At 42.8% G+C, this 18,834-nt stretch overlaps 1 protein-coding gene across 6 annotated transcripts in view; it reads right to left on the reverse strand.

Annotated features, from left to right (window-relative positions):
- Positions 1–381: 381 nt before the first annotated feature.
- stard13b (StAR related lipid transfer domain containing 13b) overlaps positions 382–18,834 on the reverse strand; it is a 72,989-nt gene continuing 54,536 nt past the window's right edge. For 5 of the 6 annotated variants that reach the window (XM_031863778.1, XM_031863777.1, XM_031863782.1 and 2 more), the window contains 13 exons: positions 10,143–10,214; positions 8,969–9,050; positions 6,912–6,975; positions 4,516–5,879; positions 4,230–4,400; positions 3,856–4,015; positions 3,426–3,624; positions 2,983–3,196; positions 2,439–2,553; positions 2,098–2,319; positions 1,756–1,973; positions 1,468–1,644; positions 382–1,280 (listed from right to left, as the gene is read on the reverse strand). In XM_031863778.1, coding sequence (XP_031719638.1) covers positions 1,163–1,280; positions 1,468–1,644; positions 1,756–1,973; positions 2,098–2,319; positions 2,439–2,553; positions 2,983–3,196; positions 3,426–3,624; positions 3,856–4,015; positions 4,230–4,400; positions 4,516–5,879; positions 6,912–6,975; positions 8,969–9,050; positions 10,143–10,214 — 3,176 coding nt within the window. In that variant the 3' untranslated portion in view covers positions 382–1,162. Of the gene's footprint in view, positions 1,281–1,467; positions 1,645–1,755; positions 1,974–2,097; positions 2,320–2,438; positions 2,554–2,982; positions 3,197–3,425; positions 3,625–3,855; positions 4,016–4,229; positions 4,401–4,515; positions 5,880–6,911; positions 6,976–8,968; positions 9,051–10,142; positions 10,215–13,124; positions 14,187–18,834 lie in introns of those variants that run through there. The other variant, XM_031863781.1, reaches the window with a different exon arrangement.

Raw genomic sequence — 18,834 nt, forward strand, 5'->3', positions numbered from 1 at the left:
TCACAAAAGCATTACTGACACTGTTTAATATCAATTGTCCATAACAGGTACAACAGGATGTAGACTCTGTCGCTGACCAGCTCAGACACTGCAACAAAACATGGAGACAAGCCAGCTGGCTGCTGGAAAAAAAGCAATTATTTTTGCCACAAACATAAATGAAACAATGCAAAGTGTAGGCATCAGTTGTCAGTCGGCTCATCATCCAGCTGTTGAGCATCCAATGAGCACATGCAAAAGACAACCACAGGCAGCAGGGGCACCAAGTGTAGAGGGGGAGCAGGGTCGTCACAACTCCTTCACAGGTCAGTAGACGTCCATCATTTCTTAAAATTGTCTTTTTGATGTGGCAACGAGATGAAGAATCACTGCGTACAAACATTTTATGATTGTGATAGTTTTATTTAAAAAATGATGTCTCCTGTCCTTTACTGCACAATCCAGTACCCTTAAGCAGGTATGATCAAGTCAAACCTTAAGTCATTCTTTTCACAACCATAGGAGGTCAAAGTTGAATAAAATTACACCCATTCCAAGATGGCAATACTGGAGCAAAGTAAAACCAGCTTACAATTTTGTACCATGTGTACTAGTACAGAAGGGTTGACACAGTGAAATAATCAATATATAGGATATTAACATATGTACTATTCATCCCTTGACATATATACAATATATACATCTTGCTTAGATGTACAGTATATTCACACACATATATACAGAGTCTACATCATAATAATTATAGCTTTAAATCTGAAATGAATAACATATACATGCTTCCCAGAAGCGTTTAAGAACTTGAATGTCCTAGACATTGTAGATTAAAGTAACAGTAATACAATATTATTAAAGATAATAATTATAACATACAGGTTTAGCAACATAATGGTAAATAGAATACTACGGCTAAGGACATTGGCAGGATGATTAATTTCCCGCTGGGTAATTATGCTCAGCACCTATAAGATGTCCTCTTTTGTCATTGTGCAAGTACAGAGGAGCTCAACATCATTTTCAGAGCATTTATACTATGGAAAAAAAAAAACGTTTCAAACTGTGCTTTAGTTGCGGGGTCTTGTCTATGCTTTGTGTCTGCCTGTTAGCAATGACTCAAAGGCTCAATCTTGATCTCAAGGCTGAGCAGACACAATTGGCAAACAGTTCAGATTTTGGTCTCTGGGCCGTCTGTGATTAGTGGCTGAAAGGAGTTGCGTATCCGGGCAGCTTCTGCGGCACAAAGGTGACCAAAGGCTTTGTTGTACCAGTCTGGAGTCCTTCCCCTGAAATCAGAACAGTATAATCAATATCCTACAGCCTACAGGCACGTACAAGGAGCTTCAAATACTCATCTTAAAATGCTAATAATATCACACGTAAAAATGTTTTGATGTATTTTATGAGTATAAGAAATAATGCCAGAAGAGTTTAGTGAGAAAAGAGATTTAATAAGATTTTTGTGGGACTTACTTCAAGTCCACTCTGCAGATGTGAGTTAGTCTGGACTTTCCTGAGCCGCAGGGCTCCAGCAGGTAGTTGGACTCCAGGACTATAGCTCGTACCCCTCCAACAGGAGGACAATCCTCATACTCTATTGACACAGAAACCAGGGAGCAGGTGCCTTTGGGCAAGTCGGTCCTCCATGTTCTTGAATAAACAGAAAGAGTTTGAGTATGTATCCTAATAAATAATACATCATGGCTACTTCCAAACAAAGGACAACATGTTGCTGAGTGTTTTCTTTGTATCACCACTCACCTGAGTACTACAAAGTCCCTGCTGGGATGAGGGGGCATGCGATTGAGGACGTACTGAAACACCTCGGTCTGCTTGTCCAGTGTCTCACACACTTTCCACTGCAGCAGGTCCACATCCCACAGGTGGCGCTCTCGTAGCACACGGTTCAAGACTACAGACGGTGGGGCTTCCACCTCCACGGACACTCGCCAGCGTCTCAAAGGGTTCCCATCTCCCACCTGGACGGGCCACACAAAAACCATCAAGTTAACTTATGTTTTTGTATTTCATCTTAGGAGTTGATATACTATCATAAATGAAGCAATCCCAAACTAACGCCACAATCAAAGGAGGAACACCAACCTTCTTGTAACAGAGCTCTGTGTTATCAGAGCTGCTGCAGGACACCCAGTATTTGGACTTCTCCCGGGCCTCTTTGAGCTGGCTCTGAAGTCTCCCCTCCATGTGAGTTTGGTACATTCCATTGCCATCCTCCAGATGCTTGCACAGCTCATCAATTGTTGGTGCATGCAAGTCAGCCTCCACGTATGAATTACGCGACTGAGTAACCATCTCATGAGGGATCTTATGGGTGCATAAAAGCATGAGGTAAGATTCACAGCAGCTTCACACAGAAGGGAGGCATGTGGATATTGCGTCCAGGCTTAAAATGCTTGCATCATCTCAACTACAGGTTCTCGTACCTCAAAGAGACGGTTGCACTCTACGATCATATGAGCAAGACCCTGTGTTGCTGCTAAGTTTTCATTCAGATCCTTCTGGTCTGGTCTGCCAGTGGCATACTTCTTCTGCATGGCCCTGGGGATTGTGGGGAGAGAAAACTTATTAGGCCAGCAGAGTTCCCAGGTCAATGTCTCCACAAAACACAGTCTATAAACACTTCCTCGTCTCTGCAGGAAACCCCTTTGATCCCTTTAGCAACAATTTCAACACGCTAAATTAGAGAGCTTCGCTTTGTTTGTACACAGCATGATCTCATAAAACACTGAGCTTTATGCCATGTCCTTTCAAAAGTGGCCCAGAAAGAGAGTAATATATTGCACCCCTGAGGGATGAGAAAACTCTGTAACCCATTTTATGGAGTAATAAGGGAAGCTAATCATGCAGGAGTTAATAGAAAGCATGCATGCCTTGCTCATTAGTTAATGACGGGCAATGTTGCCGCCCCAAAATCACAGACATCAAGCTAACTAACACAAGAAGACCCGAGAAGAAAAAAAAAAGTACCTTGGCGAGAGATTGTCTTTCTTGAGTATGTTGAGGTGAAAGAGGGAGGGGGCCAGGCACACAGCGATGTTCATGGGCGTCATCTGGTTCTCCTCCACAGAAGAAGTGACATCGCTGAGGAAACAGAGCAAAGTCTGCAGCACCTCTCGGTTTTCATCTGACATCAGCATGATGGCAGCCTGGACAGCTTGCAACCTTTGGTCTTTCGGCACATCTGCACATATGATAGAGAATTGATTTCTATTATTTCCACAGAAAAGCAATCATGAAATGTCAAAGGTCATTTACTAGATTTGAAATTGCATCCTCATGCAGCCACGTGCACTCTATGTTAGTTCAGGTGCAATGTCACAGTGCCATCCCAGTTTAAACAAAGCCAATTGAGACAATAGAAATTAAAACCCGCCATGGGACAAAAGACAAGCAAAGAGCCATGTCCTTACATTGGTAGATATGGAGGAAGGTCTCCCCCAGCTTGCTGGTGAGCAGAGGCTCAGGTAGATCTCTGAAGAACTGCTTCACCATGTCAGCCACATCATAGGCAGACTGATCCTCATAGTTCACATTGTCTGGAGAATTCTCATTCATCTGCCTGAGAGCTTGAATTCGAGACTTCACCCCTGATTTACGAAAGAGACCCACCTGGAGGAAAAACAGAAGTGTTATATTATTAACATGACAGCTGGCAGCAATATGTGCATCTACACTGTATAGTTATTATACATACATTGTATCTGCCTACATCCTGTTTCCATCATTGTTCATAGAAATGTGACACCACATTATAAACATTAGATAAACCCACCCATTGGTTACATCACATGTAAAAATGCAAGTCAAAAGCAACGTGAGAGTCTGCGTACTGAGGCTGACCTGGTCAAGACACTGGCTCCTCAGGTACCGCAGGGCCTGCTGCAGGCCGAGGGGCAACGGCTGTCCAGAACGCTGCACATGCACTATCAGGGGCACTCCGAACACATTCTTATCCTTATAGTCTGGTACCTTCATTCTCTTCATAAACTTTGGCACTGACCTAGGAGAGACATCGTCACAACATCTGTGACACCGTGCTCCACAGTAATTCATTAAGGCCTATTTATACCATACTGGACAAACACAAAGATTAACTGTACTCATATAATCATTTTAGCAAATATAGTCACATACCAAATCAGTTCAAAGAGATAAAACGAGCCTTCACTAATGAAGAAACCCAAGTGGATCTTGGAAGGTAAAATTAGACTTACCAGGTCCAGCCATGCTTGTTGGACATTGAGTACTTCTCCATGGTTGCAGTAAGGCGCAGCAAAGAAAACCTCTGCAGCAAACTCAGCTGGCCCGCTGACTGGTTGGTGATCTGCAGTGATGCCACTGAGTGACTAAGGCGATTAGCTATCTGAAAGCTGGGCCATCGTAACCTAATGCCATAAAAGATGAATGAGCAAAGAAATGAAAAAATCTCATTTTTCTTTTTGTTCATAGAATAACTTAAACGAGGGTTCAGCACTTGCAATACGATTCCATGAGTCTTACCGATTAGGTCTTGTGAGTGAAGCACCTACTCCAGAGTCCCTCCTTTCCCTGAGGATTGTGGATTCTGTCTCTGCAAGTGATACTCTGTCTCTGTCCCCATAACTAGGCGTGGTCTGGCTTTCTGTGACAGAATTTCCCTCAAAGTCCAATGTGATCTGACTGGAGGACTGAAGGCCTACTGTATGTTCCCTCTCGCCGTCCAGCTGCGCCAACCCTTCATTGACAGGCAACACATTCTTAGACCAGTGGTCCACTATCTGCTGTAGACCATTGACATGCAGCAAGATATCATCCAGGTGAGGGAACAGGTCCTCCTTCTCCAGGTCTATCAGGTCTCCAGTGCTGGCGTACAGATGCGAGCCAGGGACGTTATCGTACACACTGATGCGGCTGCCTCTGGAGCAGCACTGGGTGACAGGCCTGGATTCCTTCCTACATGAAATCAGTGGGGAGTCCAAGTGCATGCTGCCTGTGTGCCAGTTGATAGAGGCCCCATTGGTTGGGGACAGGCTCTCTATGGACAGTGCTTTGGGGAAGGTTCCTGGCTTGTGGTCTTTGGGAATGTGGACCACCAGGTCTTCATAGGAGCAGAATTCATTCCTGCGGTTTTGTTCTGCGACTTCATTCACTTGGGTGCCTGAGAAGATGTCTACGTCCTCTAAATACATGCCGCTACGCTTGTGGTCAGCCCGGTGGGGTTTACGCTCTTTCAGGCTGGGGGTGCTGACAGCGCTGCCGCTAGAATGGCTGCTACCCTCACTACCGGACTGGGACGGCAGAGCTTTGTTGGACGGTATTTCTGGAGCCCCACCATCTCCATTTATGATGTCGACACATTGCAGCGTCTTCAGCGCCCGGGCCTCCTGCTGAAGCACCGGAGAGCCGATGACCAACGTCTTGCGACCCCTTCCCAGAGTTCCTCGGGAGCGCAGTGTCTCCATGCGCTTCAGGAAGTCTTTAGCACGGATGCGGCTTGTCGTGCCGTGCTTATCAGGTAGTGAGCTGTAGTGAGCAATTTCTTTGTGGATGTGGGGCATTGTGAGCGAAGTAGAGTCTGGCATTGCAGCAGAATCGGAGCCGGTGCGGTTGGAGCAGTCGGAGTCCTCTGTGCTGAGGCCCCTGTGGCCGCTGCCCCCGCTGCTCTCACTGTGCAGAGAAGAGATCTCCGGCTCCGAGATGTCCGTCAGAACACTCTCGCTGCTGGTGGTGGTTCTCAGAGGCACGTCGTCCCTGGAGGGCTGACCTTCTCCGTGGTTTCCCAGCAGACAGTCAATGTCCTGTAACCTGGACCAACGCCGGCTGCTCCACTCAAAAGTCCATTTGTCACTGATAGCAAACAGGTCTTCTTCATCAGAGTCTTCACTCTGGGGAAAAACAAATCATGCTACATTAATTACTCTGGCATATATGAATTAATTTGGTATTTTTTATCTTCTTTGTAGGAATGAATGTTATATAATATTATATAGGTCTCCTCATAACTACCCAATTAAATTATAATAAATACAATTAAATTAAAAAAAGATCAGGCATACAATGATTGAGATTGACATAAAAATTACTTTACGGCTGTTGCATATTTTCAAATTTTTCCACAAAAGATAAGTTGTACATTTGTCCTCCTTGTATTGTGAGTAGAAAAATCATTCACAACAACAGCTGGCTTGCAAGGTAAGGCCTATATAGCGTCACGCAAGTCATCTCTTCTATGCCATAAGGAACAGTTAAACAGGAAATGCAGGAAATAGCGAGAGGATGCGTCTGCTCAAAATTAATAACATTATACAATCGGCCAACGGTGATATAACACCAGACAAATGATTCCTTTGACTTGAAGACTTGTTCCGTAAAATAGACCAAGAAAGGAAAAAAAATCATTCCTATAAGCCAGCAGGCTACATTCCAAATTGGGAACAGATAACAAGCAATCCCACTCAATAGGCATGAATACAACAATGGTACAATCTCAAATAGCATTGAATCTAGGTTAAAGGAATAAAATAGATTCCCGCATTATATTTGCGTTGGTGCAGGGAGTATGTGCATAACTTAAGGCAATCTTTGTAAGAAAATACCATTTTTTACAAAGGCATTGACGTTTTATAGGAGGTTACAAAACACAACAATCCCTCAGAGGTACATACACAGTGCTTGATTTCAGAACAGTCTAAACACAGAGAGAAAGCATAGAACCCACTCTCTTCGCTGAATTTTTTTTCCTACCTTCTGAACCATCAGTGTTTTATAAATATGTATTTTTTAGCGGGAGTATGTTTTTCCAAAATGCATATTGCGTATAGTGTTTGCACTTGTCATACAAAAATCCACCTTAAAAGCTAAAAACTACAAGAGCATCCTTTTCACATGAAAGCATGTCATGTATAGTCCACACTTACTTTCTTTTTGGGAAGGTTCACGTCAAGTTTCATAGAGGCACACTTGTTCAAGGTGTTGAGTCGCCTGAAAGAAATAATAATAATAATAAACTTAATTGATGCTGTGCCTTTCAAAACAAACTTGCAGAGTACTTTACATGGTTGAAACAGGAATAAAAAAAATCTTAGGACTGTAATGAAATAAATCAGAGAATTACAACAATACAAGTTAAAATGGAAACAAAAAAAATAGGAAAAAATATCATTCAAAGGATAAGACAGGTGACATATGGGTTTTGTACCAGCTGTAGAATGGCCCGAGGATGAAAGCTGTTCTGAACACCAGAATAGCTTCCTAATGACCGCTTCAGAACTAAATCTCATTCTGTTTGCTATTTAAGTGTTAACCAGATCAGCGTCTGCTCTGGATGTACAACCAGACTCAGGAAAATTCAGTTTGTCCGTTCCACAGTATCCTAAACCTAATGAAAACGGTAATGGGTGGTTGCTCTGCTATCTCTCAACATTGGATTTAAGTGATTGCGGCTTGAAAAGTGGTTTGCAGTAGTTTGAAGACGGGCAAATTGAAGGTAAACCAATGGATTAGCTAGATTTATGTTCCAATCACAGCCTATTTTTCTGAAGATCTTACAGATGCACCGGTCTTCGATGCTATTTTGCACTTGGCATGCTAATCGTTTGATCCGTTCATCATTTTGAGGGATTTTTTGATTTTAGTTGTGTCAGACAAGACGTACACAAACATGCAGTTTCAATCCTGAACTCAGTTGTCAGGGAAGCAATGTCATGTTTTCAATATTTGGAAACAAACCTACAGCCTACGCCTTGGCGCATGTGCTTGGTGGTTAGAGGGTTTGTGGGTGTGCAAACTGGGACATATATAAAAGGAACAGAACTAAAAATGTACATGAACCAACAAAAGCATGGGGGAAAAGATGACGGCATTACAAAATACACTCCAGCTCACTGTGACTTGGCTTTAGACAAAAAGTAACCCTTGTGGTATGATAATAACAAGCTTTACCAGCTCCAGATATTGCTAACAGTCTTTTTTTTACAGATTGACAGTATTTTTGTGACAGTGAATGGCCTCAGATGGAGGCTGTAACTACCCCCCAGTGCTGTAGACAACAGGGGTTTAGCCACACGCAAAGTTCTCATGTTGTTACTGTAGACAGTGGGACCCAACGGAAAGCGGGATTTCTAAGTTGGGGGGGGGCCCTTTATTCCACAGGCCTAAAGAGCTTTGAATGCGGTTGCTAAAATAGGAGGCTGCTCAGCCAGGGATCAGAGAGAGAGCACTCGCATACATGAGATATCTTTCACTTTCAGTTCAAAGACACCCACAGTATGTGTTGGGTGGTATTTATTTTTGCGCACACTAAAGACTGTAATGGCGTAACTAACAACAAAGACGCCCTTATGTTACCATAGAGATGCCGGGAAGTCGCGGGCAAAATCCCATTGGAGGTGGAACTGTTTCCAATTGTCTTCTATTTATCCCGTGGCTAGTTTGGAATTTAGATGAGTTGCTTTAGGGTTGTTTAGAGTCACAGTATATTGAGCCGTGCGGGGCGACCCTCGCGCTCCTGCCTGCCTGCCTCTCGGGATGGTTGCCATGGTTACCGTGGTAACTGAAGTGCCGTTTTCATCTTGGCTTGAAAAAAAGTACACGAGCCGTCTCGCCCCCTACAAGGGGGCGATATAGAACCACCAGTTGTTCAATTAGTGTGCACTTTTATATTCATAATACTGTCTGGCAAAGTGTGAAAAAACACGTGTTTCACGTGCAGTTATGTCAGAAAGAAATCTTTAAGAGAAGATTTATGCCAATGCTCCTGCAATTGCAGTTAATCTTCTTATCCTCACGAGACTCTTTATAGCCAATATATGAGAGTATGCTTTCAACATGATGAGATTGGTTTTCACTCTCGAGATCACGTCGGGATTTTCACATAGTAGTTCCTCTTCCTCGGGGCGAGGAAATGATTTGTGGCACTGACTCATAGACGAGCCGCTCTCTTTTTCAATGTCAATCATCATAAACATCTGGTTACCTGCACAGAGGTTCCACGAGATCTTTCTCCAGAAAGTCGTGATCTCTTTTCACAGGAGTGATGTCAATGGGAAACTGGGAATCTGAAGAAAAAACAAACAAACAGACATTAGAGAAAGTGTCATCCATGGAGTGAATGAATGGAAATAAAGATCTGGAAAGCACATTCTTTCCAAAAGTGCATTGAACGCTGGGAGACCATCAGACTTTTGTATGTGATGCTAATGAGCAGAGGCAGAATTTGCCCAAATAACAGCGCTCAGGCTTGTGCAGGCATTACGTCTTTCTCTGGGTATGGGCCCCCTCTTACATAACTTAAGAGACCGAATCCAGACCCTCTGAATCTAACATTCCACCGCATTCATGTGAAGTCGTTAACTTTTTATGAAAAGCAGAAGCAGCAGCGAACGCTCAACAAGGCTCGGCCTGTTCTTTAAGAGGCAGACATTCAGATACACTGTAGGCTTTGAAACATGACTATGTCCTAATAACAGATTTCATCATTAATGTTCTTTCTCAAACACGATCCCGTGTTATCTGCTCTGCACTCCATCAGCCGTTATCAGCGCACATTGCTCGAGCTCTGTTACAACTATCTTCAAACTGTCGGCAAACAAATATATTGCTCCGGATCACATGAAAAGTCTGGCCTTGACACAAAGATCTGAGGGAGTAGAGCTACTTTGAGCTCAGATAAAACCCATTTCTTCCCATGACTTCAGTCTTTAAGCACAGAGGACGTGTTTATATTGTAACCGTAGCTTGGCCAAGATTAGACTTTAAAAGCTGCCGATGTTCCGCTTGTTTTGTGGTGTCTGGGGATCAGACTGGAGCCCTAGCTCCGAGGCATCCTGAGGACAGTTGTGTAAATGAGGCGCACTATGCAGCCGATGAATACATGGTTTTGTGTAAAGTGTTGAGGACTAGGGCGACTGACTGGATGACTCTGTGTACCGGGATTCACTCATTATCTTACATTCAAGCTTTAACAGTGTTTCCTTTCACAACAGATATAAAAAATAAAGATAAAAAGCTGAAATAAAAATGCTATTTGTGGTTTATCACAGAGCCCTTTTATTGGTGTGCTACTTCATTAATCTCTATCTTTTAACCAAACAACTTCTCCCCCTCTTTGTGATGAATGTGTGTGGGAGTAGACTGAGTGCTTTTATTACCTTCAAAGAGTTGAGCATACTGGGGAAATCCTGCTGCCCGCAGCCAGTCGCACGCCTCTTTCGCCTCAATTTCTGAAACATAAGAAAGTGTGCGTGTTAAAACAGGGATGGAAAAGTGAAACTCAACCACATTAAGTCTATTTCGTAAAAAAACCCTCAGCACCTGGAAGCCTACAAACACAACAGACTTTAAGGATGGACAGACCTGGATGATGGTCAAACTGTCTGATTATTCTGAGACAGCATAGATGTGATGACGACCCTGCAGGTCAGTCTGCTTGGATGGAGGTATCCCAGCTCACTCACATGAAACAACATGGGACCTTATATAACCATGGCCAGTCTTCTTTACTTCAAAGTCAACGTGTGTGTTATAAGAAGAAACTGAAGACTTTAAATGAAGGCAAAATATATGAAAAAAAAACAGTCTCAAACACTGCATATAGAGCCAGAAATAAAATCATGCACAAACCACAGGACAACAACAAAATGAAAAGAATGATACAAATCTACAGATCAGCTTAATCATTACCTTTATCACAGCCCCCCGTGACTCCTTACATTCTACAAAAAGCTATCATATCGCGTCTCAGATAAACATATAAGCCCGGCGGTCAGGATCACAAGCTGGTCCTGCTGACCGACAGAGCTGGCCGTCTGCAGGCTTCAGAGCCGCTGATGACAAGCAGAGGAAACAGACCGTTGGCACCTTTCCATTAATGCTAATAGAGTCGGGTGCCATTTACCGCCTCAGTGAGACATGCTGTCTGCCACACCGGTGCTACAGTAAACAGTCGGCTTTACGATAAAAAAAAAAAGGAAATATGTAATTATGTTCAACAAATAGCTAAATAAAACAACAGGATCAACAAAACTAAAAATAGTTTCACCTAAAATTTGGACACTAGTCATGTCTTATTTACTCTTTAAATATATGTGGAGACAGTTTTCACTCACTTTATCGTAGCAATTACAGCCAAAACAATTAATTGATCAACAGAACATTATCCGGAACAATTTTCATAATTGATTAATTGTGTTGGTAATTTCTTTTAAAGTAAAAATGCCTGTTCTGGTAACAAATGTGAATATGTTCTGCTTTCCTCAGTCCTATGATAATGAACTAAAGTTGAAGACTTTTTTTTACTATTTCCTGATGTTTTAAACAATTGATCAATTTATTGAAAGAAATAACTGATAGATAAAATTATGAAAAAAAACAAGTGTTGGTTGTAGCCCTAAAAAAAAAACATCTACTTTAATAATCGGGAAAAAAAAGTATTTTTTTATGTAGTTTGCTACAGAGTATTCTGTAGCAAACTACACAAGCAGTTATTTCCATCATTAACTCTGCCGAGTCAGTAACATTATTGAGAATTAGAAATCACAATGTGGCAAATGACATCAATCATTTAACACACATATTTTTAAAGCCAAGCCAAATCTAACACGAAAATATTGTTACGAGTACCAGTGCTTCTTTAAAAGCCAGACAACTACTTCATTTCCCGCTGCCTCTTATTCTCATACCTGTGATTTAGCCAGTTTTCCACAATGCTAAAAAATTCCAGGAGCATTTAAACATCACGTCCAAGAGAAGTTACGCATTAAGCTGCACCTACGGGTAACAAGGTGCTCTCCCATCACACATCTGAGGTCTCTGTTCCACTCCCTGTCTGTGCCTGTCACACTACGGCTGAAACATGAACCGCGGCCATTCATCACACAATACTGTGTAATTACAGTGACTGTAACCTTGCAATGAAGATACTGCTATCACCTGTTTTGGTTTTTTTGGGTCAAAAACACTGTTTATTCAGGACTCACCTGTGCTGCTTCACGTCTGTGTCGCAGACAAATCAATGAAAAGTGACTTTGGTCTTCAGGCTGACCAACAACTGAATAAATATTAACAGTTCCCTGTGTCCTTGGATGGCAAAAAAAAAAAAGCTCTACTGTTTACCCCCGTAACCAGCAGTTGAGTCAACATGTGTACGCTGCCAGGAGCCTCTGCTGCTGCCCTGTTCCCACCTGTATCACCAGGAGCTAAATGCTCTCCATGCAGCTATAGGCTTCCCTCCCAGGTGGATAATATCAGTATTATGTAGCTGCAGCACATAGTGAGGGTGCTGCAAGGTCCTCTTGTGTCCCATAGACGCAGGTTGGACCACTGGGAGCAAGTAACATGAGCTGGGAATTCCTCTCTGTTTGGCATTCTGTAACACGATACCGAGACATTCTGTCCTCTCATCCTCTCTCTAAGGAAATGTCCTGTGTATAAAAGGCCGGGTCGGGCATCATGCCAAAGAATGAGGACTTGTGTTTGCTACCCCACAACCCACAGCACTAAAACTGTGTACAACTGTGTGCAACTGTAATTTTACACTGTACACAGTGTAAAATTACAGTTGCACAAAGAGATGAAACCCCCGCTTGGCTGTGACACAATGGCCCAGAATGTCAAAAAGCTGTGTACGACTAAAGTATCTGTGGCAAGGGGCGACTCCTTCCTGCACAGTTCACTGTAAGCTACGTTCACTATCAAGAACGTTAGGCCGTGCAATTCGTTGCAGAGATGTGGCATGTTGCAAAGTGCTGCAGGAAAAGATACGGCACACTTGGACAGCGCTCGCAAGCTCTGACAAAATGATGACAGTTTTAAAAGGTAGTTCACATTCCGCCCTCACAAAATATTTACAACCAACTGCATGGGTAAAAACTTCCAGGCATTTTATGGCATGCTTTGTTTTCTCCTGAGCTGTATCTGTCTGACAGCAAAGCTTTGTGATTAACAGTAATCCCTTCCTTTAGTGCACTTTTGGAAACAAAACTAAACAAAACAGATTTATTCATTCACGTTTATGGTGAATAACCACAAGCCATCATCATCATCATCATCATTGACGCACAGGCCTTAAAATGTCTACTCTCCATCAACTAACTCCATGGTTTATTTCTGGGAACAAATTGTTGTGTACTTACGGGATATTTTCATCATACAGCCAGAGTGGTTCATATATCCGTCAAGACTTAAAAGAGTCTCTCAACATGTCAGAGCATCTTCATTCCCACGCTGAGCCACATTCCAGCTATCTCTCTGAGCACAGCTTGCAGTTTGAACTCAGATCCACGGCTCCTTCTTTCCCCTTTCTCTTTCCATCTACCCCCAACCACCATGTGCCTGTCCCAACACTAAATCTCTCCTTCAACCCACCCCTTTCTGTGGCGGGCTCCCTAACGTTCACCCTCCTCTCCCTCCCCCTTCAGCTTCTTGTGCCCGACCCTCCTACCCAGCTCTGCCCACGACAACTCGTTTATACCCCACTCAGCACATTTTTGGCAAGGATTTGAATTCTTGTATTTCAAGACCCTATTTTGAAACGTGATGAATTTACTACAATTTCCTGATGCGTGTTCTTTGTTTCCAGTCATTTTGGCCAGATTGCACGATGTCGGCTTTTACGATCTTTCAAAATGTCATCCAAGAAGTGTCATCACTAACGTGGGAAATGTTTCATTTAAACAAACAAAAAGGGAAGCGTGGTTTTGGAGAGTCCAGATGTTTTTCCAGCAGGTCACCGAAATGGAAAAACGCACGCAGCTGAACTGGGGGGAAAACCATGACATAAACTGTCAGCAATCAGCAGCGGTGAGTCATGCTGAGGCACTCGGCTCACAAGACTCCGCGCTCACATCATCGGAGTGATATATTCATCTGCTTCACCTCAGTCTCAGCCTCACTGTCTGAGGCAAAATCAATGAATGAGAGCAATTGTGTAATCTGTGTCATCAGACAGTGTCACTTGACACAAAGCAATGAATAACTTATTTCAAGAATATGTGGAAAGATATCCTGAAATGTAATGAACAAACAAAACTTGCAGAGAAATAATGAGGAATTGTAAATATATATTATATATCATAGAATTATATTCTTAAGTCATTTATTTCTTAGTTAAAAACATCTAAAAGCCTCTCAAATATTTGAGCAAGTTTCGCCATTTCCATCCAAGCTACAATGTAAATATAAAACAGGAAACAAAAATATATATACAGTGTATATATAATAATATAGTAAAATTAGTGCTGGGCAACGATTAAAATATTTAATCGCGATTAATCGGATGGATTTTTTGCGATTAATCGCATTGTTATGGCAAAGTTCAATAATGAATTCAAAAGTAGTGTATTGCGCACTTTTATTTTAAAAGTACTGCTATATGAACAAAAGGGCAATAACATTTGGTTCACGAGATGCAGGTAGCATGTTTTATACTTAATGTGAATATAATTCATACTTTGTTGGCATCTTATTCTGAAAACCGGATGTTCGTCTGAAGAAACCGGATGTTGTCTCACGTTAATCTTTCCGCTAACTTTCAAAGTCCTTCGCTTGCTCCCGATCTGTGTCATTTAAATGCGTTTACTGTGAATTTCAGCATATAGGTGCACTAAAATTACTGACTATAGGATGTTTGCTGGCTTTTATCCCACTGTTCTTGTCATCCTCGTGTTGTTATGTATATGTATTGTCTCTTGTCTTTTAATTAAAAAAAAATAAATAAAAAAAAAAATAAATTATAATAAATTTTAAAAATGCGTTAACGCGCGATAAAATAATTGTCGGCGTTAATTAATGAATGCGTTAACGCGAAATTAACTCGTTAACTTGCCCAGCACTAAGTAAAATATAATAAAATATGAATTCAATTTGAATCACAATTAAAAGAAGCTTATAAGCAAACACACTGTTTAGCAATTTAACTTATTTAACAGTCCAATGTTATATTATATCATTAAAAATTAGATCACAATAATATATGATGTATTAGGAAAACCTATTAGTTTGTGGATGAAATGAGCGGCACTGTAAATGACTTGGATTTGTCGTGGCGCTACAATTACATAAGGACATCACATCCATCCATAATTCCCTACAGAGTAATTACTATTCCATATGTCGCCCGCTGCTACTGCGCCTGTTGCTTTGCGACGTTTCTGCCATTTCCTCTTGTAAAACACAACTCTTCTGACCTACTGGGGCCAGGGGCTGGGTACGAGGCTGCGAGCACAGACAGAATGACGCGGGCAGTCCACTTTAGTCACCTTAACAAACCATTCAACAATAAATACACTCGGCACATATCTCAGCTTTAAAAAAGCACTCTAAAACAAACTGCTTGAATTTATAAGCACCAACAGTGGAGACCCTTACAAAAGTAAGTGTCTGTCCATTCCTCTCCCCACACACAGCACACCACCGCAGAGACAACTGAATGAATCAGCCAGACGCATATGTCAGTCAAAAAAGCACACAGACTGTAGCTGAGCACTGAGATTGTTGAGATTGTCTGTACCAAAAACACCTGGAGAAAGACGGAGCGAGCCAGCAATATGGAAAAAAAAAAAGATTCCACTGGCGGGTTGGCTGGCGGAGAGGTGTCGTCACGCTGGGGGGCATGATAGAGACCTCTCTTTCCCTTTATGATGCTAATTGCATACAGACACCCACTCACAGTGAGCAGTCAGCCTTACTGTAAAAGTAAGACGAGACAGAAAGCCAGAGGAAACACACTGCCCCCTCTCCCAGTCTGCCCAAAAACCACAACATCTGATGTGTCATGCCCAAAATAGTCTCACATTTCCCTGTGCCTCACTGTCAGTAAGTGTGCATAGGGGAGCAAACGGGAAGCCCTAACAACAACAGCCAACAGATGGAGATGCAACATGGTTGCTGATAGAGGAGGCACAGGAGATCTGTTCTCATTTTTGTGAGAGTTCAGGTCGTCTAAGGGGAATGCTGGCAATGCACAAGATGGATTAATATTGCAGTGCCCCGTGTAATTCCCCAAATGTCGTGGGAATAAAGCCTGCTCATTTTCAAGAGCAGGTTTTAATTAACAAAGCCCCACATGTCCCTCACACTCCAACATCCTCGGCACAATATGCCCCAATCATCAGCGTGGCAGGAGGTGCCGCTCGCTAATATCTCGGCACGTCCTTCAGTTCTCAGCTTTCTCATCATGAAGGTGTTGAGACAAAGGACAATGGCCAAATCTAAGAGATTATCTGTCTACAAAAGGTGACTAACAACACAATGCCTTTGTGGATGTGACTTTTTTCTTGACGCAGTGATTGACACATGAGCTGGCTGGCTCCGCGGGCCAGGAGTAATTACACAGAGTGCCGGTGTTGAATCACCCACGGACTTCCAGCCCCCTCATTTGATCCCGTGGGGCACACAGGGGACCTGTTATCCTGCAGTCGGGGTGCAGGTTTAAAATGATCAGCTCTAGGCTGCGTTGCTAAGACACCAAAGCAAAATTTCTTCAAATACAAATGAGCTAGCAAATCCTGGGCCGGCATTTGCCCTGTGGTCCACAGTAACCTGTGGAGAGATCCTTTCAGTGGACCACAGGTCTCCAGTAACAAGTGCATGTACTAAGCAGACATCAATGCCTCCTGGAGGACGGGGACTTGAGGACAAACACAGAGAAAGCCCAGAGAAAGCCAGTGCCAAGGAGGCATTAGCATTCTGAAGCTGCGTAGGCCAGGGTTTCACCGACATCCACCATTCATTTATACAATACAGATGAGCCTTTCATAGCACATATCATCATTATTTGCTTTTTCAGTTCTTTGTCTAAAAGCCAGATCCCAGATACATACTGTTTTAAGTATGTACACAGTCTGGTTTAAGAATCGCAGTATTTTTGAATGACTCCACTGGTGAAAGACTGTCTGTCCACCTTTCACTTCGCAGCAGACACACACACACGCACACACACACACACACACACACACACACTCAGTAAGAATTTATTGATTCTGAGTGTAAATAACAGCAATGTGAGCTCGGGAGCTGCTGTTGTTGACCATTGCCAAAGCCTGCTGGGTCAAAAGTCATCTGAGCTGTGTTTTTCTCTTGAGGTCCTGTATTGAATTTAAACAAGGGCAGCACAGCTGTGGTAACACTCTCCTTCACCTCTGAAGGACACCCAGAGAGAGGTTTCTTTCATCTTCAGGGGTAACAACCCATCAAACTCTCTCTCTCTCTCTCTGTCTGTCTCTCTTTTTGTCTCCCTCTCAAGTCTGGAAACACACCAGCTTCTGCAGCATTTACATGTCACTAATGAATACCAACGACATTTAAATACCTGCACGTTCATCTACATTATTCCCGAGCAGTGTTGGTTACCAGTAGTCTCGTTATAAAAGACAAAGCTGATTAATTTCTTTCACACAGTCCTCTGTGAGAACTCAACAACGAGATGGATCACTGCTTGAAGGAGGGCTATAGTTAGAACCATGGGGTCAGCATCATCAAGTAAACAATTTGAAATGACGGAAAATCACTTAATGGGGGGGGGGGTATCAGAGAGGCACGGTCTCATCCTACCACAAATTTCGAGCGAAGGATTATATTTCAATGATCACGAACCCAAACTGCAAAATGATAGCCCACAGGATCAGGTTGGGTGTCACAGCCAGAAGACAAATACCAGGTTATGCTGTGGCCTCTGAACAAGCCAAGGCTTCAAAGTTCAAACTGTTTGTGCTGCTGCGTTTTCATCCAACTCAATACACCGTCTCACATTCACTCACTTTGGAGAAAATGTTCTAACAACCACATGTTGATTCCCCAGCGACGCTTAGCAAACAGCTAACAGCGAAGGGGAGTGTCGAGTGAACCGCAGCCTCACAGACAGGTGTTCTGCTTCTTCCCCCTTTGGTCACACTACAGGACACTTTGGAACATGACTTCCAGCAGACACTTCAAGAGAAGTGCCCTTCACTAGAAAGGAGACCTCTGACCCCAAACCTTTGAGGAAGGAGGAGACGTCTCAGCAATTTCCAGATCCCCGTGTACCTCCGCTTTACTGCCAGCGACTCTGAGCAGAGCAGAAATCACCAGAGCTTTCTGTGAAATACATACTACAGTGACTTCCAAGGCCCGATACATTAGCTAAACGCTTCCAGACACTGGATTGCAGCCATGTTCCCACGCATGTTTAGGTGTTTTCACAACCATCTTGGAGGCCTTTATGAAGGATAATGCTTTCTTTGGTGATAAAAAACATCAACGTTGGCGATTTCCTTTTTCATTTCATCCAGGCATACCTCCCCAAAACCCCGGACTTTTTCTTCACCCCGGTGTTGATCTTGCAGAGTAATCACTGTGCTAAAGTTGTTCAGTTGGGGGTTATTCAGTCCATCCACAGATAAATACATAACACAGTGCAGAATGACTAATGCAGGCTGGTCAGTGATAACACACACCAAAGGGCCAGCTCTCTCTGATGATATTGGACCGTTTTCTTCTCGCAGAAATGGTGATTTTTAGCCAAATAGCCATTCTTATCTTCATGGTGTTTTTAGTTTTAATTCCAAAATATATAAAACATTTTTTATTAAAGTGAGATCCTCAGAGTTAATAGCAATCTGACAAATCATATAAACAGTAAGACAGCCTGGTGTAACAGATCAGGAGAGCTATTGTATCTGCCGTCGGTCCAACAGACTTCAGAATGGGAAAGTTCAACCCTGGACCTGCCTGACTTTCCCCCAGCTTCGTTTTCTATCCACTAACATCCCCTTGGAGCTCTCCACTTCCCTCTATCTCCTCCCTCCTTCTCTCCGCTTCTCTGTCTTCCTCCTTCTCTCTCGGCAAGATTCTGATTTGACTTTTTTT

This window comes from Anarrhichthys ocellatus, unplaced genomic scaffold (assembly GCF_004355925.1).
Source record: "Anarrhichthys ocellatus isolate YVR2014 unplaced genomic scaffold, GSC_Weel_1.0 scaffold29, whole genome shotgun sequence".
NCBI lineage: Eukaryota > Metazoa > Chordata > Actinopteri > Perciformes > Anarhichadidae > Anarrhichthys > Anarrhichthys ocellatus.